The sequence below is a fragment of the Bactrocera oleae genome, chromosome 3 (genome assembly GCF_042242935.1).
Source record: "Bactrocera oleae isolate idBacOlea1 chromosome 3, idBacOlea1, whole genome shotgun sequence".
Classification (NCBI taxonomy): domain Eukaryota; kingdom Metazoa; phylum Arthropoda; class Insecta; order Diptera; family Tephritidae; genus Bactrocera; species Bactrocera oleae.
Window position 1 is genome coordinate 4,949,245 of NC_091537.1, and position 22,202 is coordinate 4,971,446.

Below are 22,202 nucleotides of genomic sequence, written 5' to 3' on the forward strand. Positions count from 1 at the left end.
CGCCAACAACAAAGCAATAATTTGCTTTAAGTTTTAACAAATTTGCAAGACAACATCTTGAGTATTATGCAATATAATGAAGGTATTACAGCGGCAATAAAAATGTGAAGCAAAACTGGCTGTAACTTTTATGATGCGCCATTAAAACTCATGCATAATAAGTGTTTATTGTAGGCAGACTAAAGAAGCGCAAGAAGCATGTTATTTTATTGCTGGAATTTGTTTGAAGCCAAGGAAATGATAAGCTTAAGAGTTAGCTAAGTAATTATAAATAAAGCTTCGTCTACTATGTTGCTGGTTTTTTCGCTGTCTGTCTGCCAGTCTTGCTTATAGTTGTCAGCTTATACTTTTACTGGTATGTGGATTGCTAATCACTCAATTTTAGATACACGTATAAAATAAATCGTCATTCGATAGATTGGGCGTTTGGGTATGATAATTTTTTTTTTTAATATTGGATTAAAATTATATAATTGCAACCAATTTAAATTTTTTTCAACTTATATTCGCCGATTATTGAATATAAATTTTTAAATAATAAAATTATCTAATAATATAAATAAACTCCTCTCCACACATTATTGAGATTATAATAAATTTTGCAAAAATTTTTTTGATTAAATTTAACTTAGTCTTTCTTATGTTCCTATACATTCATTTGTAGTTCATTCTGAACATGTGCTTATGAAATTTCGGTTTTGATAAACTTTATGTCAAAACAACTAAATTTTGTAATTTTAGTGAAAAAAATGTGGTGATTGATGTGCAGGAACGATGCGCACGCGCACGCGGTGGCTGCCAGCAGGAGAAGAGGCCGTTAACCGTGTTGTATCGTCTTTTATAATAACAGCAGGCGTCCTCGAGCCTAACTGTTGACTATGAATTCGCTGTTCCGTTTTGTGTCGTATTCGTTTCAGCGTTCCTTGTAAGCCAGGATCAGCTGACTTGCTGACATGGTGTTGCCATGTTATATTGTCATATATAATATTATATTGTGGCTCATCCCACAAAAAATCTTAATTATATATAATATTTATAAAAAAATCTTGAAATTTTCTTGAAAAGAAAAGGAAAATATGATTTTGAGAACAAAATTCTCTTAAATTTTACTTTCAGTAAAAGTAAAAAAAGGAACTAACATTTAAAAAATTACATGTACTTATAAAAGAGATGATTTGAGCCGCACAATTTCTTCGAAGATTGCATCATTGTCTCAGTCAATAACTCATGACAAATTTCGTGCAGATATCTCGTCAAATGGCAAAGTTTTTCAAACAAACATTTGATTCAGAACGGTTAATTTGTTTGGCAGCTATATGCTATAGTGGTCTGATATCGCCGGTTTTAATAAATGAGCAGCTTCTTAAAGAAAAAAACACGTGTGCAAAATTTTAGAGCGATATCTCAAAAACTGTGGAACTAGTGCGCATATATACAGACAGATGAACAGATAGACGGACATGGCAAAATCGACTTAACTTATCATGATTATTATTTATATATTTTATAGGCTCTCCGATATTTACCCTGTTCAGGGTATAATAATTCACTGAATAACCCACCAAGCAGTATTAAGGCAGTTTACTGCTTTTTCCACATTTCGTCTTTAAAAATTCACACGCTATATAAGGTTCTTGTTTTGAAACCAATTTATCATATATTTTTTCCAAGAATCTCTTACATAAAATTATATAAGATTCCTTGGAATAAACTTGTAATTATATGAACTTGCTGGAAAAACTAAAAATTTCTAACTGATTGTTTTGCATGCAATCGCAATATTCTTAGCTGATTTTGTTCTTATCACATTTCTATTTAAATAGCAGCCATCCTCTGTATGACTAATTAACCAATTGAATATTGAAATCGAAACTAGCTTCGGCAATTGCATTTGTTAATGCTGCCAGACAGGCAGTTTGCATAACTTTCAATGATAATTGTTGCAAAAATACTTGGAATTGTGCAACACAAACGTGTAGCATCTTCACAACAACTATAAGAGGGCTGACAAACCGGTACATATGTTTACTGAAATGCATAGTAAGCGAATGTTTTTACTAAATAAGATAAATTACAGTCCTAATTATGCAGGAAAAACAAATAGAATCAAAAAAAAAAATTGAAATAAAAATAAAAAAAAACTATAAGAAAACGATTATAATGGTAGGGAGTTGATAACTGCGCATAGACTTTTATATGTATACATAAGTATTATGAGCAGATTAAATTAATTAGGGAGGCGTTAGTGGAATTTAAAATGCATACTTTGAGTAGTATTTAGAAAATTAAATAAAGCTTTGTATAGCAAGTAATTAAAACTTATGATGCGAGCAGCTCACTTCAACTGCCAACACCATTGACTTTATTATATGTTTACAACAATGGTGGCGGTTACGCCAACCGCAGATGTTGGCAGCATGTAATTTGTCTGTGAAACTGTAAACTGCGCACCACAAACCGCTATTCGTTATGTGAGCTTATTGAGCTACCCTTACACAGCCATATATTAGCTGAAGATTATTCGTAGTTGCAATTCGTGTCACTTTTGGAGTGCTGTTACTTTTAGCTGTTAGTCTTCAACTGATTTTTATTCATATTTGAGCGCTGCTTCGAAATTTAATTTCAAACCTTTGCCACCAAATAACCTCCACCCATTGGCATAGCTTTGACACCGCTCAACTTGTGAGCCAAGGTGATCTAACAGAGTCACTAAGCATCAGCAATAGTTGTGCATACAAATCGGTGGTTTATTTTTGTGCTAAATACACAAAATTTTGCACTTGCAGCGCTAAATGGTTGAATCGTAAATTTTAAGGTGCCGCTAAGAATTGTAACAGATAAATCTAGTAGTCACTTATGAAAAAAATCTAAATGCATCTTTAACGATTGCGAGAAACTCTAGTAGTTGTTTTTTTTCTCTTTAATTTGCTACAAAAAACATAAGACACAAGCCTGTTTTAGAAATGCTGACATTTACTTTGCAAAACCAAAAGACTTACGCCACAAACTTGCGTTGAAGAAAATTACATATATTCACATGTGTATATTCAGAAAAGAAGAAAGCAATCAAAAGGCTTAAACTTGTTGTTGTTGGTCTGTATATGCTGCAATGTATATGAAAATTTATATTATATTAACGTTTTCTTCTTCTTCTGTTAAGCCTTTTGTTTAAAACAAAAATATTCTCACGTTTATTGAATCACAAGCATTATTTAGTTAAACAAAAGACTTAAGCCACAAACTCGTTATCTTAAAATAGTACAAATATTTTTCTACTGAACAGTTTTATCCAATTCGAAAACATAACGTAAATTTCAACTGCAAACAATGCAAATTTATTACTTATTCAAATGGAAATGATTGAGTTAGAAGTTAAAAACACAATGAATACCGCAGTAATTGCCAAACAAACACTTCAGAATGTATTATATATTTTAGTATAATATATTTTTATATAATTTTATTATAAGCAGCGAAATACGTACACTTATGCCAGCACTTAATTCATATTCGTATTTTGATATACAAAATTCAAAAGTACAAAATGAAAATGTAGCATTTTGCGCTTTTGATTTTGTTTGGCACACAATAAGCACTGCATTCTTAACTCAGTTCCGACTGTGTATTTGGCAACTCAAAAACGCTAAATTAATAAAAAAAATGCTATAAAAATTCAAATAAATTTAAAAATTAGTAAGTAGTTTTCAATTTTCTTTGTCTTACTGTCGCTATATCTTTTGTTTTGCGAATATAAAACTTTTAATTGTTGCTTTGAAATCCGGTTCAATTGCAGCCAGTTGTGAAGGTCGTTAACAGCAGCAGCAAAAAAACGCAACAAAACAACTGATATAAGAGCGATGTAGTGCTGTCAGTTAAATCTCAGCAGTAATAGCTTAGGAGTTGTAGTGAAAGAAAACAAAAACAGTCAGAAATGAAAAGTGCGGTAAAATATTTGAAAGAACTACCGAATTTCAGGTAGTCTGAGTAGCTTTTGTTTAAGAATGCTCTTTTAGTGAAAACTTTAAAGCACTAAACTCTTTTCGATTTCAGTAAGCAATTATGTTTATCTAAAACTATTAACATATATATATATATTTTTTTTGCATACATGGTAACCATTTTTTATTCAATTTTCTGCATTTAGCATTTTTTCTCCGCTTTTGCTAACACTGCAACAGTTTCTGTACAAAATTATGTAATATATTTTCTCAGCAGCTATTAATTTCAGCTATTCCAGCTTGATAAGTTTCACTTATTCAGTTTTTTTCTACTGTAAACAATAGTTGATGCTCAATAATTAGTAAGAGAGATGCGCTCACTATAAAAAGTATATATAATATATAGTTAGTATTACCCGTACTCGTGACTTTTTATTTAAAAAAAGCTATTTTTTACTAAACCAAACCCTGTGGCTTGAATATAAATTACGTACAAAGCGATAATATTTCTCTGTGCGCCATATTATGCAATAATTTTGCTAGGAATGTGGGTTTATAAGGAAAAAGTTTACATGCCACAAAAACACTAGTGAATTTGATGTTATCTTCAGAGTCGCGATAGTTCGTAGTAGTTATATTTTGCATCGCTATTAATGCTGGACGAGCTTAAAGTCATATACCGCAAACAAATTTTATTATTATATGTAGCTAAGTCGATTTTGTTGAAAAGACTTAAGCGACAAACTTGGCGCGCCAATTATTTCGTTGGTTGAGAATTCGCATTGAAATATATTTAAGTATATTCTATTGCATCGAATATTTTACAAGCTACAAGTAATAAACAATTTAATGCTGATATCTTCGACATAAGACAGTCATTATTTTTCACTAGTTGCTGCTAAAAACTATTAAATACATTTTTTTTTTAAATTAAAATAAACTTGTTTTCATTACAACTTAAATGAAATTAAAAAAAAAAATTATAATAATCAAAAAAGCAACACTCATTTCAAAAATGATATGTCACGCAAAACCAATTTCGTGGTTCACACCATGTGCAATAGCAATAAAAATTGATTGGCGCAAGCATAGTAGCACTTGGCTGCCAAACGCACCTACGCATTACCTCGGCCAACGACTTCAGTACCCAATTGGCAAAGCCTCGGCTGTAATACTGTGCTATTTAATGCCTTTATTTAATAAGTTTTGCATTCATTTTGCCGAACAACGCCCCCATTGTCGTGGTGGCAGTTCAATGAAACATATATGTATATATAGCATCAAGATGTGGTGCTGTTGGCGAATCGACAGCGGCGACACAAGGCAGCTTCTGAATATGCGCGCCAAAAAGGTTTATAGCTGCAGTGATTGAGTGGTTGATAACTTGGCAGGCGGCTGGGCTGAATGGCCACAATAATTTTTGTATATTTATATAAGTGTGAGCGTATGTTGTGGTTACTATAACGCTTTGACAGAGTTTCAAAAATAAAACGAAAGTGTTATAATTTTTTTTGAAACTTTTTTGGGTGCTAAATGTTTGTTGTAGAACAAAAATAAAAAAACAAAATACATATATGAGAAATTTAGGTAAAATTTGTGTATTGCAATACTTTCAAAAGAAGGTGTTGAAGCTTCAAGTTCGCTACTTAAGTCTTTTGCACACACTCAATTCACGTGATGAAAGTTATTTGTTATATATTTATTAATATAATATATAAGCACTTAAAACCATATATATATATATACATATATGTATCTAAGAGCAAAATGTGTTGTATCTGTATGAGACAGTTTTCTCATTTCTCTCTACTCGGTAACTCTGCCACACACAAACTTAAAGTTTCATATCTTAGCGCTGCTAGAAATTTTTTCACTTTTCTTTGCTGCATTTTCCGCCTCAATGTGTTAGTGTACAAGCGCGTATGTATGGAAAAGATTACCAGCCAGCATGACATACTTTGTAGGCAAACATTTTCTGTTGCTGTTTACTTTAAAATGTGTTTTGTTGCAATTTCGCATCATGTGACTGCCAAGTTGCAGCAAAATAACGAAGAAATAGAAATGAAAAAATTACAAAGCGGAAAAGCAAAACAAAACGAAAAAGCCACTAAGTTGACTTAACACCTAACAACAACAACAACAACAGCAAATTCATGACTGCTGCCTTGTAATAATGAACTGCTGCTATTGCATACCAAACTGTAATTATGTCTGGCATTTGGAGGGGCATTGTATGGTAAAATAGCCAGGGAGTTAAATAGATACCTACATAATAAGAGAAAAACTATAAATACGTGTGAGTATTGGAAGTGAAGTGAGAGTAAAGTGTAAAGCTGTAGAGCGCAAATTAAGCAAAAATTAAAAGAGAAATAGTAAAGAAATATACAAAGATGCTGAAAATAAATATTTTTATTTGAAATTTTGAAAAAAATTGACAAACTTCATTTATGAATGAATAAACTTATTTCTGAGTGCATTTTTGTATACAGACTTCTTTCTAAACGCCCGCTGCTAAAGCTCAAAATTAGTTTTCAATAAGCATTCAATGAGTATAATTGACTCAAGTATTAATAATTTAAAATTTTTGCATAAAAACATTTAAGAAAAAATATACTGGCAAACGGGCTGTCAATAGCAGACTTCCGTTTATCTATACTCTCTGACTCATAACACTTAAGTTTAAACATCACCCAAAAATATCATTTCAAAGCACTCGAACTTCTAAATTTTTTATATAAACCGCTATTCAGCTTTTAAGCATAGTTTTTTTCGAAAATTACCTATATATACATATACAAATTACTGAGATCTGATTAATACTTCCGCCTCAGTTACACACTCCCTACACAATCTTTGTGGATACGAAGTTTCTTCTTTATCAACACAGAAATGAATAGCAAATTTAAAGGTTTAAAAATAAATAGTTTTGACGCTTTTGTTTTTGTTATTGATTTCGAAAGTGAAATTTACACCATTGAAAGAAGCGTGCATTTTTATTGAGTGTCATGTAACCATATGAATTATGATTACAAACTTCTATTATATATAACTATGACTTACCCTGTGCGTGTTTGAGTTAGTGTGCTTTAACTTTTGCCGCTAAGAAATTCGCAAGTCATCACAAACTCCACTGAATGCTTTTGTATGCAGATTAGATTCCAATCAATCATTGGCAATCGAAAAACTTTGAACTTGTGTACGGTTTTATATAGGAGTTGCTCAGATGCAGAAATGTGTGCAATGGATTAAAAAATTTTGATTTATATAAAAAAAATTTTTTAAAAAATATAAGTTAAAATATGTATAAAAAGTTAACGAAGTTGTAAAAAAATTTTAATTAAAAAGTTAAAATAAATGTATCGAAAAACTTCAGTTTCATAAAAAAAAATTTTATTGTATTATAAAAAAATTAAGATATAAAAAATTTCAGTTTTATATAAAAAAAATAAATTGTAACTTTTAAGTTAAAAGTATTAATCAAAATTTAGAGAAATTATGAAAAAGAAATTTAAACTAAAAAATAATAAATTAATTTTTTTAATAATGTTTTATTATAAACAGCAATAATTAGCAGTTAAAAGCTTTATATAAGCTTTTTATAGATATTTAAAATTTTTTTTTATTGATAAATAATTTTTGAAATATGAAATTTTATACGAAATGTTATTTTTGTCACATTTATTTTATTTTTAAATCTGTAGAAACCAATATGTATAATATGTATTAATATATTTATATATTCACCAAAAATATTAAGAATTTACGCACTTTCCTCTTATTAGAATAATATTAAAATAGCCTGAAAATTATATATTATATTATATATTCTAATTATAACGCATGAAGATATAATATTTTACAAATAAAGGAATTTAGGCTTTAGGCTAGGAATTTATTAAATCATGAAATTTTTGTATAATTTTAATATAATTACTATAATACTAATTACCCAACTCCACCCCCTACTAAAAATATTTTGCTTGCCAATTCCTTCTACTTTTTGCCATAATTTCAACCAAAGAGTGTTACCATTCCACATAACAAGCATGATAGGCGTAATAAATTGCACAAAACACTTTGCTTTAGCATAAAACGCTATGACATTGCAATATGCCACACCAAAAGTATTCGTTTCGCTACAATTAAACAAAAATGATATTTATTATATAAGTTTGAATGACTCTAGGCAGAAAAAAGCATAAAAAAACTTAGCTTTTGTTGTGCAAAAAAATATTTCATTCAAAAATTCCCAATTGCCAATTATACTCAAAACCGCTTGACGCGTTAATGAGTCACGAAATGCGCGCCAAATCGACAGCATGCCCTAGCCGAGGCGCACACACACACGCATATGAAACCATACAACGCCAAAATGAAGATAGCTTTAATTACATAGAGTGCTTGTTAAGTTAGTAGTTGCTTAAAAGCACATGCACTCATATGTAATTATAAATACACAAGCCAGTTGGTTGTTGTAATAAAAAGTCATGCGTAATAATATACGTTGAACGTGTGGCGAACAAATGAAACGTGATGAAGAATTAATGTTGTATAATGAACGCAGATTCTGATTCAATGTAAATAATTATAGATAAAGAGGCCAAATAGCCAACAAAACACTTCAGATTTATTCAGTGAAAAATTATTCAAAAATGAAAAAGAATGAAAAAAATAAAAAAATATTTTAAAAAATTATTATATAAAATAAAAAACAAGAAAAACGTTAACTTCGGTTGCACCGAAACTATGATACACTTCACAATTACAAAAGATTGCTCGCAAGAACTTCATTGTGATCGGTCAGTTTGTATGGCAGCAATATGCTATAGTAATCTGATCTAAACAATTTCTTCGGAGATTGCACCAATGCCTTGGACAATAACTCATGCTAAATTTCTTGAAGATATTTTGTCAACAAAAAAAGTTTTCCATACAAAAACTTAATTCCGATCATTCAGTTTGTATAGCAACTACATGCTAAAGTGGTCTGCAATGGGCGATTCCAAAAAATAAGCAGCTTTTTTAAGAGAAACTGGCGTGTGCAAAATTTCAGATCGTTGTCTCAAAAAGTGAAGGGTTAGTTCACATGCTGAGCATTTACATATAAATATTTTATAGAGTCTAAGACGATTTCTTCTGGATGTTACAAACTACGTGGCAAACTTAATATACTCTGTTCAGGGTATAATAAAAGATATTTATATGATTACAAAAAAACTGTAAGCTACCAAAAACAATGCCTTCTGCTTTTACAAAAGACTTAAGCAACGAACCCGGGCATACACTAACGCCCACTTCTAGCTGGAATAAGACGTCAAAAGCAATTGTGACTTACAACGAGTGCTTGACAGCACGAAAGTGAGTTTAATTTTTTATTCAAATTGTCAAAGTAAACAAAGCTGAAATAAATAAACAAACGAAAAGAGCGCACAGCGCGATTTAAACATAAATGCCAACAATAAATAGTTTTCGTTTTTACTTTTTTCTCTTTACCTTTGCGCCTGTAAAAAATAACAATTCTTCTTAAGAAAATAAAAAATACTGAAAAATAAAGTTGTTGTGTTTTCTTAAGCCGCTATAGCAACCACCAATAACTTCGGCTCATCACGTAACAAAAAATAACTGATTTCGTCATAAATCATGCCAATCTATCAATTATGATTGGTAACAACCATTGTCTTCAATCAGACTTAAGCACATATTTAAATTCACGTTTGCAAAGAACAGTGAACCGGAAGCGTGGTTGGCTACACTTTGACTTAAGTACGGCTTTTCGACCACTTAATCTGCAGTGACAGCTGACAATTTGGCGTTTGGGTTGCTGAGGGCGGTCATTAGAAGCGTTTGTTTGTTATAAAACAATAGATTTGTTTGGAGTACTTCCGGTTGATGAAGACCTTCAATAAGTAGGCACAAAAATTGATAAGCAGACTGGTTATTACAATTGTAAGGTATGTAATTATTGTACAGCCGTACAATGTAAGTGATCAATAAGTTCACTAGGTTTTTAGACACCAAAAAAAATTATGAGAAGATTTTAAAATTATGGCCGCGATTCTGGGTATATAATTAACCTAGAACTTAGTTTTAATATAATGAAAGCATTGAAATTACTTTGAAATTAACTTTAATTGCCAAAAAATGCTTAAAATAGTGTAGAATATTGCGTGCTAGCATATTTCTTATATGTAAAAAGAATAAATTTAATAAAAAAAAAAATACTTTAAATACCTACTAAGAGGTATTTTTAAAAACAAATTTATCGTTTTTAAAAATATTTGAAATTTTGGTCAGCATTTGTGCACTTTTAGAGCAAAAAATTATTCTGTTTAAAATTTGAAGAGAAATTTTCATATTTAAGCAAAACATTTAATTGTAATGCAGAGGAAGTGTTTCAGGAAAAAACTAAAGTTTTGGGTATGCAAAAGTGCGAAAACTTTTTTGAAAAAAAATTATAATTCTTACAATTCTCCCCAAACCATAAATAACGTTTTATAGCCACGTGCCATCACCCACCAGATTTCCGCTGAATGCACACACATACTCTGCATTACCAAATATAGTTCCGTAGCTCAAATGATTACGCAAGCAATTTTTGATATTCAAAAATGAATGGCTGCAAACGCATTTCCTCTGATAACCTTAAAAAAAAATTCTGTAATAAATATGCAAAGAGCATCGCCGCAAATAGACAGGCCATATTAGGTCTGCCATGGACTGTCACGAGTTAAAGAAACTATAAATACGGAGGTGGCGCTCGTGGCGCAAAGTGTCACCAGCCAAAATAAATAAATAAAAATAAATAAAAATTAAATAAAAAATTAAAATAATATAGAAATAAATTTGACAATTGTGCTGAATTATGCATAGATATTTCACACCAAACGTCAGCTGCCTCGTTGCTTGTTCTACTGCCACAGTTTGAGTGACACATTTCAGTTTTTTTTTTGTTTTATTATAATTTTTCTTCTTTGTATGTGTGCAGTTTATCTAGTGTTATGACTTTCAGGCTGATATTTATTTGTATGGATTGGTTTAGTGGCATACGATTTTGCATTGGTTTCACTTTCGATGGTATTATAACGCTACCAGACACTTAACAATAGTATTAAAATATATATTTGTAGTATATTTATATAAATGTACATCTAAGTATATAAATGTGCAAAAAATTGCACAGAAATAATAAATAAATGCAAACTTGTATACAAATGCAGATATATGTATTTAGACTGATGGATAGCTAGTGAGAAAAAGTATTCAACAAAAATTATTAATAAATACTAGGATACTTCTGGTGAAAAATAGCAGAATGTGCCATATAAGATCTTTAGAACTGCAACTAGAAAGTAGAGAGATTATATCGCAGCTGTCCATAAGGTAATTATAGCCAATATAGATGCAAGATAGCAGGTCGAAAAGTTGCGTATCGAGTGGCTTTGAAAAAATATATAAATAAGTATTAACGAAACACAGAATATAGAAGAATAAACTCCTACACTTTTAGCGTAAATTGAACTAAAAACTGCATATACATTTTCAAGTCAATTTGTATACAAATATTTAGTCCAACAACATAAATATTTTATATTTCTTTATATGAACTACCCGCTCAATATAATGTAAAAGAAATTCATAGACCACAAAAATTTTCTCAACGGGTGCAAATTGCTCACAACATTACAACTCTTGCATAAATACAAACAATTTTTATGTTCAAATTTAGCAAATCGCTTCAAAGTGGCGCGTATTTATGGCTAGGCATATTAACCCAAATTTCAGCCACACAGCGCTTAAGCCAATAGACTAACATACATTGGTGTACAATGTAGACCTACATATTAGCACATCAGCATTGTATCTATTTTAGATTTTCTTTTTGTTGCTGCTTTCATAGCGTTAAACTCTTTACTTGCATTGCAAAACTCACACTATAATTTACAAACTGTCTGCTATTAAATATAAGCATCTACAATGATATATTTAAAGCTGCCAACAAAGTCGCTGTTTTTTGGTCACTTACGAAAACTTCAGCAAACGTTCGGCAGACAAATTGTCTGGTTGTTCGTTTTGCAGCACATTAAACCACGTTGCGATTAGTTGCTGGAAAGAAGCGAGGCAAGCCGTAAAATATAATGAAGCAAAGTTTTATAACATCTTTAATATGGAAATAGAGTTTTTTTTTTAATTTTTAATAAAAGCGTGTCAATAAAAATTCAAAATTAACTGAATTAATTAAATTAATTTTCTAATCTTTTGTTGCTGTTTAGAAAAATATAACAAAAAAATAATCTAAATAATACTATACTAATAAAAGTATAAAATATTACACATATATTAGGTTAAAACAATATTTTATACTTTTTTTAAATTTTTCTTATTTAAATTATAATTACATTTATTTAATTATAGTAGTTAAACAAACCAAGTTGTTGTATTTTACATAATAAAAGAGATAATTTTTATGTAAATAATACAAACAAAATAATGCAATTGAATTTTAAAAAAATTTATTTAATATAAAACTGTTATTTTACAAAAAAATTAAATTATTAAATATTTTTCTAACTTTTAATTTAATATAAAAATATATTATTTAAATATTTTTTTTAATAGTTTGTAATAAAAAAATTAAATCATTATATCTTAAATTTAAAAATCACAGGCCTTTGATAATTTTGATTTTTATAAATTTATAGAAATTTTTTGCAAGCAATCTAATGTAGAGAGACTTTGAAATATCAAGAGTTTTGTGTCACTTTAACATCAGTCTAAAATAGTTTAATTACAGTTATACTAAACAAAAGTTCGAAAATTTTCACACAACCAGAAAATTATGCTTCAAGTTTTAATTTCTTTGAACTAAATTATCCATAAGATTTTTCTAGATCTGAACAAAAACTTTTATATGTTAGTAATGCTAATTGATTACAATAATCCACATTATTTAGTCCTAGGTATACTATTTTTATGAAAAAATAATTAAATATTGAAACATCCTTGAAATTTTCAATTATTACCTAACGAATTCATACGCAATCTCTTTTAACGGAAACAAAACATTGAAGATTACTCTGAGAGCGCATCATATGCTCTCTTTGTTCAGCAAGAAATTGGCCAAATGGCGAATCGAACAAGCAACTGGGATAAACAAATGGAGTCAAAATAACAAGTGGTTGCATCACTTTAGGGAAGATGATTGATTATACTTTCTCGGATTAGTTTCAGCTGTAGAACTTTGTTATCGCTTAAATATACTATTTTCAGTAAACGTTAGCAGAGTATTGATGCATCAAAAACCACTTTATTAAAATTCAAAAATCACGTCAAAAATACGTCAGCTAAGCGTACCTGAAGCAACATTAAAATCGGCATAACACAACTTTGCTATGCAATTACATTGTACACACCTCCAAAGCTGTCAAATAATTATTACAACAAAACAAACAATCAAAACAAAACAAATCGAAATGTGTTAGTAAATATTAGTGCCTTCTGATGCATAATAGGCCAGCAATTTGCATCCTATTAAAAAACTTATACCCACCCACACGTCATGGCGGCTTTCCCGGATCTAAATTTAATATATATACCAGAATTTCCCACAAATTATATAGCAAAGCAAAACATGAAATTTATAAGTCGAAATTTCTGCTTAATTTTATCTCACTTGCAACTAAAATCATTTATTTATAGCTGCAAAATTAGTTATGTCGCATTGAAATATTAACATTTCTAACATGTGAGTATTTATTAAGTAACTATGAATATAATTGCAACTGTATGAACCGATTATTGCTCATCTGCTTTCACAGCAACAACAATTATATTAAAAAAATTCCAAAAGCTCGAGCGCAATCGCAGCTATACCTGGGTGATGCCGTAAGGGAGGATTAAAAATTAGCAGAAATGCTTGAATTTCATATATATATATAAATTTGTAAGTGTATATATATATATATGTATAGCTAATGAGTTTGTTTGCACAACTGCGGCTTTATATGATCAGCCGCACGTTCAACAGGTTGTTTGAAACCACACAACAAAATTGTTTGTGTTCAAAGCCGCCAGCGCAAATATTAAAAACGTTTAGCATTTTCGAACACAAAAGTTTAGATTCAATCAAATAATAAAATTAAGACAACACCAGTAAAAACAATCCAAAGCGTTTGCACACGATTCTGTCCAAACCCGCCCGTTTTGCCTTTTGGCATTCCACTAATTAGACTAAAATTCATTGCGAAGCCGGATATTGGTTTTGGTGCCTACGTGAACAAGTGTTGCTTACAAAGTTTGTTGATTGAATACAATAATAGCAAATATATATACAAGTAAGCTGTCGCTTGCAGTTGATTTATTGCACAAATTTATGTGAACTGAAAATGTCAGCGAATTATTGTAAAGAAGATTATTCTTAATTGCAAAATATAATTAGCTAAAATTGTACATAAATACTTACATGTATGCTATGCAACAATTGTTGTAGTAGTCAGTTATTCATGACAGGTAGCAAACTGTATCCAAATAGAACTATTCAAATAACTGCTTAATTTAATTACAAATATTTCTACCAGTTATAATTATAAAGAACTGTGTACATACACTATCGAAATAAAATTAATGCTCTAAGGCCAATTTAGGCATGATTACTTATCATACAGAACACCCTAAGTTCCCATGAATCCTATGTAAAGAAGAAACATTAACCTCGGTTGCTACAAAGCTATAATACCTTTCTCAAATACAAAAGATTCCTTACAAGAATTTTGATCGGTCGATTTGTATGGCAACTATATGCTATATTGCCGCGATCTGAACAATTTCTTTGGATATTGCACTATTACCTTAGACCATAAACCACACCAAATTTCGCGAAGTTATTTCGTCAAATGAGAATCTGATATCAGCGGTTTCGACAAATAAACAGCTTCTTGGGGATGAAAGAATGGGAGGAAAATTTCAGTTAGCGTATATACAGACATCGCTAAATCGGATCAGCTCGTCGTGCTGATCATTTTATATATTATATATTTTATAGGATCTCCGACACTTGCACCTGGGTGTTATAAGGTCCGTGGCAAATTAATATGCCCTGTTCAGAGCAATACAACAATTTTCAGCTGTTATACTCGCTGTGAACGCTTATTTACATTCAAAAACAGTTACCAATATGTGCAACCAACCATGCTTATGGTAAAATCGATACTCAACAAACTAGTTTACACTTTACAGGAATAATTTCTAATCACTCTAAAAAATCGTGATTTACACACAAGGCATATAACTTTCAATTGCATACCACAGTTATCCTTGACATCTTTCTTAATTAGTATAATTGACAGAGGCTTTTAATATTCTTTGAAACAAAAATAGCAATACTATTAATTTCTGCATTTCTGCTTGCTCTTTTCAGTTGCCTCTTTATGGTGACAACAGCACTGCGCATCCCCGACGATTTGCAGGCAAACGCTGCGGCCGCACTGCGCTTGGAACGCGCCCGCTCATTGCAACCCTGCAATCTAACAGACACCGAAATCTGCCCACCGAGCAAATTTCGCCAACCCACCGGCGAATGCAACAATGTCTCTCATCGAAAATGGGGCGCACGTGGCGATGTTTTGCTGCGTCTCATTGCACCCGACTACGCCGACGGCATCAGTCAGCCGCGCACCTCGCATGGCACACATGCGCTACCCGATGCTGATACCGTTATCGAGCAGCTGCAAAATCATGTCGACGCCGAGCTGCGGCATCCACATATTACCGCTATGCTGCCCGCTTGGGGACAACTGCTCGCGAACGACATGTACGAAGTAAGTCAGTTGACGACCAGTCCGAAGTGTTGTAATGAAAATGTGAATGTGAAGAATGTCGAAGAGCTGCAACAGTGCTACGTACGACGCGGAGCCGATTGCAAGGAATACAAACGCTCAGCGCCCGGTTTCGATGCGGACACATGCAATAAGCGTAAGTTGTTCATTATTGTTTGTAAAAATTGTTTATTAAATTGTGTGTTTTTTGGTTTTTCAGGTCAACGCGAACAAATGAATGTCGCCTCAGGCTATATCGATGGCTCTGGTTTGTACGGCGCCACAATGAAGGATATGCAGGATCTGCGTACATATATTAGCGGCGGTGTTAAGGTGGAGTCATGTAAATACTGCCAGTTGAACAGCGCTTCAGGTGCACTGCACCGTGCGCTCTTGCAAGAGCACAATAACATCGGTGAGCAGTTAGCGCACTTGAACCCCGACTGGTCCGAGGAGGATGTATTCTTTGAGGCGCGTCGCATCGTTACCGCACAAATTCAGCACATCAGTTACAGTGAATTCTTGCCCATAGTGTTGGGTCAGGAGACAACCGCCAAGGAGGGTTTGAAGTGAGTAGTCACCTATAAATTTCCCTCTTTATCAATTACCAATGGCTTTTCCTTTCAATACAGACTTACTGCTGAGAAACACTCATCGAACTACTCGAGCACCAATCGTGCTGGTGTCTATAATGAGGTCGCCAACGGCGCATTTCCCTCATTTCTCACCATGTATCCACCAGAGATGGTTAGTATGCCAAGAGTCATCCTAATTTTCGTTCGCTAAATATTTTGTATATAACCATAGATCTCGCGCTCCATGTCGGCAACTCAACTACTCTCGGTCGCTGCGCTGCAGAAGTCACTCATTCCTGTCATTAAGAACGCTGACGGTTGGACTGAATTGGCTTTGGCCATACACCGTGGTCGCGATCATGGTATACCCTCTTACCGCCACGCTTTGGACTTATGTCAGGAACAGTACTCAGGCGCAGACTCTGCTAACATCACCTTTGAGTCTTTGGCCAAAATCTCGAATATACCCGAGGAACACATTACTAGTTTGCGGGATATTTACCAGTGAGTAGTAGCAAATTAAGACCCAGCTTCTTCTTATTACTGTGCTACTACAAATCATTTCTCTCTCATCCCGCGCTACTTTAGAAATGCCGATGATGTTGACTTGTTGGTTGGTGCCTTGCTCGAAGATCCCGCTGTTGGCGCACTCTTCGGCCCCACCATCACTTGTCTGCTTACTCGTCAATTTGAATTGCTAAAGAAGTCCGACCGCTTCTGGTATGAAAACGATATTCCTCCATCATCGTTCACTTTGGAACAACTGCAGAGCATACGTCGCACTACACTAGCCGGTCTACTTTGCGATTCCAATCAAGTTGGGAAGGTGCAGTCAAAGGCATTCATACGCGAGGATAATTTTTTGTAAGTATCACGAGTTTTACTGAAATTGCTCTATTTTATAACCTATCTCCATCTCCAGGAATTCCGTGCTCGATTGTGAACAAATCTCCTCATTAGACTTGCGTCCATGGCAATCCAAGCAAGAAGAGGAGGAACTACATGAACACGTGGAAATGGAACCCGAAGTACAGGAAGCCATAAGCGAAATCAATATTGAGTTGTTGGAAGCTGCCGTAGAACGTGCAAAGGTGGAACTAGAGGAACGCAAGCGTTTTGAATATGAATCTTGGCTGTCACGTTAGTAACTTCAAATAGCCTTATAAGTATCTATTATATATAAAATGTTTCCTTGCTACTTGCAGAGGGTGGTATCAGCGCCAAATCTTCGGACGGTGTGGCTGCATCCTTCAGCAAGGCCAATCGCAATGCGCTTTCTTTGGCTAACTCGTCGCTCATGTTTGAGTTAACCTCCAATGAGATACTGAACAGCTTGAATTCCATTAATCGTCGTAAACGTCAAACCTTCGACAGCAACTTTAATCGCAATGAACTTTCAGAGACTCTACAAACTATTGACATAAATGCCATACTTGGTGGTTCCACCCAGCACGTCAATACCGAATGCGATGATCCACCAATTGCTTGTGATACCTCGTCGCCCTTCCGTACCGTCACCGGTTACTGTAATAACTTACGTAATCCCAATTGGGGCAAGTCTTTGACCACATTCTCACGTCTCCTGCCATCACAATATGATGACGGTATCTCGAAAGTGCGTCAACTTTCTATCAATGGTAGTCCATTGCCAAATCCACGTACCGTTTCGACCGTCATTCACCCGGATATCTCCAACTTGCATACACGCTACTCGCTGATGGTTATGCAATTCGCACAGTTCCTTGATCACGATCTGACGATGACACCAATTCATAAAGGTTTCCATGAGTCCATTCCTAGTTGTCGCCGTTGCAATTCGCCACAAACTGTACATCCAGAATGTAATCCCTTCCCTGTACCGCCCGGTGATTATTTCTTCCCCGAAGTGAATGTGACGAGTGGTGAACGCTTTTGCTTCCCTTCGATGAGATCGCTGCCTGGCCAGTTAGCGTTGGGTCCACGTGAGCAGATCAATCAGAATACTCACTTCTTGGATGCTTCCATGGTTTATGGTGAAAATCACTGCGTGGTAAATAAATTGCGTGGCTTCGCTGGTCGCATGAACTCGACGATACGCTCCTTCGGTAAGGAACTGCTGCCACAATCCAACTCCCATCCCGAATGCAAATCGCGCAATAATCTCTGCTTCATTGCTGGCGATGATCGCGCCTCTGAACAGCCAGGTCTCACTGCCATCCACACGATATTCATGCGTGAGCATAATCGCATTGTCGAGGGTCTGCGTGGTGTTAATCCCCACTGGAACAGCGACCAATTGTTCCACCATGCCCGTCGCATACTCACCGCGGAATGGCAACATTTGGTCTTCAATGAATTTTTACCACGTGTGCTCAGTTGGAACGCTGTAAATTTATATGGTCTGAAATTGCTGCCACAAGGTTACTACAAGGACTACAATCCTTCATGCAGTCCCATCATTTTTAATGAGTTCGCTGCGGCCGCTTTCCGTATTGGACACTCACTGTTGCGTCCACATATCCCCCGCTTGAGTGTGAACCACCAACCCGTCGACCCACCATTGCTGTTACGTGATGGTTTCTTCCGTATGGATGCTATACTACAGGTAAGGACACAAGAAATCAGTGTAAGGTAAAAAATTTTTATTTTTCATATTTATTGACAGCACGGCATCATTGACGAGATCTCACGTGGTTTGGTCGCCACACCTATGGAAACTCTGGATCAGTTCATTACCGGTGAAGTAACCAACCACCTGTTCGAGGATCGTAAGATTCCCTTCTCCGGCATTGATCTTATCGCGCTCAATATTCAAAGAGGTAAGACACGATAGCTCAATTATTTTGTGAACTGATATTAAAACTTTCTTCCAACTTTCTTAGCTCGTGATCACGGCATACCCGGTTATAACAACTATCGCGCACTCTGCAATTTGAAACGTGCTACCACGTGGAACGATCTCAGTCGCGAAATGCCCAATGAAGTCATCAATCGCTTCAAGAAAATCTATGCTTCCGTCGACGATATCGATCTGTTCCCTGGCGCTATGACTGAACGTCCATTGCAAGGTGGTTTGGTCGGTCCAACACTGGCTTGTATTATCGGCATACAATTCCGTCAGCTGCGTAAATGTGATCGTTTCTGGTGAGTGTTTATCGATCGTTTTGGCTTGCATACATTATTAAACTAATGCAATCCTCATTTATCACAGGTATGAGAACGCTAATCCCGAGGTACGTTTTACTGAGCCACAACTGGCTGAGATTCGCAAGGTCACATTGTCTAAAATAATTTGCGAAAACTTGGAGATTCCTGGTGATATACAACGTGCTGCTTTCGACCTGCCTAGCAATTTCCTGTGAGTATCAAAATGGCTTAGAGTTATTTGTAGAAATCAACACATAGGTATGTATATGAGTTCTGATAATAGCTTAAACTTAGGTTCACTACTATTAAATAGAAAGAAGCGAATAGATTTTCCAATGTCTCTTCAGCAGCATAAATTGGATTTAGACTTTGTTATTAATTGCAAATGCTTAGAAACATGTTGCTTACAACGTTGTTATATACAATTTTACTAAAATGTTTAAATTCATGTTGCTAACAACGTTTTTATATACAATTTTAATAAAATGTTTGGATTCATGTTGCTAACAACATTTTTATATACAATTTTACTAAAATGTTTAGATTCATGTTGCTATAATTCAACATTTTATATGCATTTTGCTATCATTCTTATAAACAAATTGTTAAAATGTTTAGATGCATGTTGCTAGCAACATATGTATATGTATATAAATTTTGAAAAATTGTTGTTTTAGTTATGTATATATATTGACAATATTATAATCTATTTCCAGCAATCCACGTGTGCCCTGCTCCTCCATGCCCCAAATCGATTTGAGTCAATGGCGTGAAAATGTACAAGGTTGCCAGATTGGCAACAGACATGTGCGCGTTGGTGAATCTGCATTCCCCTCACCCTGCACCAGCTGTGTATGCTCCAGCGAAGGGGTAAATATTAAATATTTTAGATATTTTTAGCAAAAACTTATTTTCTTCTCATTTTACAGCCACAATGTGCCTCACTGCGCATCACCGACTGCGGCCAACTGATTCGCCAATGGCCCAAAGAAGCCATTCTACGCGACGAAGTGTGCAACTCCCAGTGTGGCATCTACTTAAATGGCAATGGAAACTTTGCGCAGTCGCGCCAGGCATCTGTGCAGGCACCAGTGCGCGTGCAACGCTCACGCCCACAGAACATTTTCAAATTCCCCGATCTTACGCCATTTATTGCGTCCTTGTAGATTAACTCGAAAGCCCATAAAATATAAATTAACTTATATACGTATAAACGGGAAAAAGTAGCGATTGAAGGAAACAAATGAGTGACCACGTTGCTGAAAAACCGCAACAAAAGGCAAACACTTTTTGAGCAAAGCTATTTAATTAACAATAAGTTATTATGACGTTTACAGCAAAAGGGGAATATAACAACAAAATAAAATGTGCACAACCAGTATATTGCACATACGATCCTTGCGCTTAGCGTAAGAGCGTACAGCCTACAGCCTAAAGCCAATAACTAATTAAAATTAATTGTAAATAATATTAAAGAGAACTTACTACCACTACACACATATACTTAGTTGCCTTGCAAGTGCCTGCAGGCGTACATCTAATATCTATTGCACTGTAGTGTGTAAATATATGCATATAGATTCCTATGGGCCCTACAAATATCGGAAGTATAGTGAACTATCGAAAAAAAATTATTTTAAATATATGTATGTAAGTTAAGTAAAACGGAAGTAGAAACCTCAAAGACTTAAGTACTTCTAGCTTTTAATAATGTAATACATAAGTATCTTAATAATCAATTATTATGCATTCGCCACACACTGCTTTTATGTCTTCCACGTTATGATTTCCTATCATTGCATATGTATAAAATCTTAACTGCCTAAAAATATGCTACGAGACATACATCTTACATTCTCTCTATCGTTCTATCTAACGCGCTCTTCCTATCTCTTGGCGCAGATTTACGTTTCAAACTACTTTCCTCTCTACTATCCCTTAGTTCAATTTTTTATCCAAACTTTTGTAAAATTTCTATTATTTCTATACTCTTTTATCTTTGCAATATTTATTTTGCATGTGTAGTTTATCGAACGACTTTATTATATTTACTTTCTTTATAAAATAATTTCATTTTTATACAACCGATGAAATATATGAAACGAAATTTTTAGCTTACGATTTTTTTGTAATATTTTTTAAATACATTTTATAATGAAATATACTTAAATATACTACAATATATACAAACTAATATAAATTGCATATTTTTACCCAGTGAATAAATGCCACAAAATAAAAATGAAAACACAAATGCATGTGTAAAAAAAATATTTGAAGTTTAGTTATTTATTCAGAGAAAGTCAGAGAAGATATGTTATCATATGCAAGGATATACTTCAGAGGAGATTACACTTCAATTAAGCTTTAAATATGATAACACAAAACGAAATGGTTTTTGAGAGAAGCATACGTTAAAGGGCTAGCTGTCAAACCAACTGTCAAAGCAATAACATATGTGTGACATTTATGTTCTGTAAAATTTGGGTAATTACCGAGTCGGCATATTTACATGCATTGAAAAAATGTCTCAAAAAAGAAGAAATGTACTTCCAAACTCCAGTTGTGAGCGCCAAACTAACATTTATAACTAAGCCGTTAAATCGTCGTCAGTGATGTGGAATATTTCTGAATTAATTGGTATATACGAATCTAAGGTAGCCTCAACGCACCTTTGCCTACCAGAACGGTATTAAGAGAGTTCTCGAATGCTTTGTACACCTAAAAGATTACTAAAGATATCGCCAAAGTTT

General features: G+C 33.7%; 1 protein-coding gene across 1 annotated transcript in view; it reads left to right on the plus strand.

Annotated features, from left to right (window-relative positions):
• LOC106627614 (uncharacterized) overlaps positions 1-21,722 on the plus strand; it is a 48,323-nt gene extending 26,601 nt beyond the window's left edge. Inside the window, exons 3-14 of the mRNA XM_070107316.1 lie at positions 15,352-15,905; positions 15,969-16,317; positions 16,381-16,495; positions 16,556-16,827; positions 16,912-17,187; positions 17,246-17,463; positions 17,529-18,907; positions 18,968-19,121; positions 19,185-19,446; positions 19,514-19,660; positions 20,166-20,319; positions 20,379-21,722. Of these exons, the coding sequence (XP_069963417.1) occupies positions 15,352-15,905; positions 15,969-16,317; positions 16,381-16,495; positions 16,556-16,827; positions 16,912-17,187; positions 17,246-17,463; positions 17,529-18,907; positions 18,968-19,121; positions 19,185-19,446; positions 19,514-19,660; positions 20,166-20,319; positions 20,379-20,615 (4,117 nt within the window). The 3' untranslated portion in view covers positions 20,616-21,722. The remainder of the gene's footprint in view (positions 1-15,351; positions 15,906-15,968; positions 16,318-16,380; positions 16,496-16,555; positions 16,828-16,911; positions 17,188-17,245; positions 17,464-17,528; positions 18,908-18,967; positions 19,122-19,184; positions 19,447-19,513; positions 19,661-20,165; positions 20,320-20,378) is intronic.
• Positions 21,723-22,202: the final 480 nt, after the last annotated feature.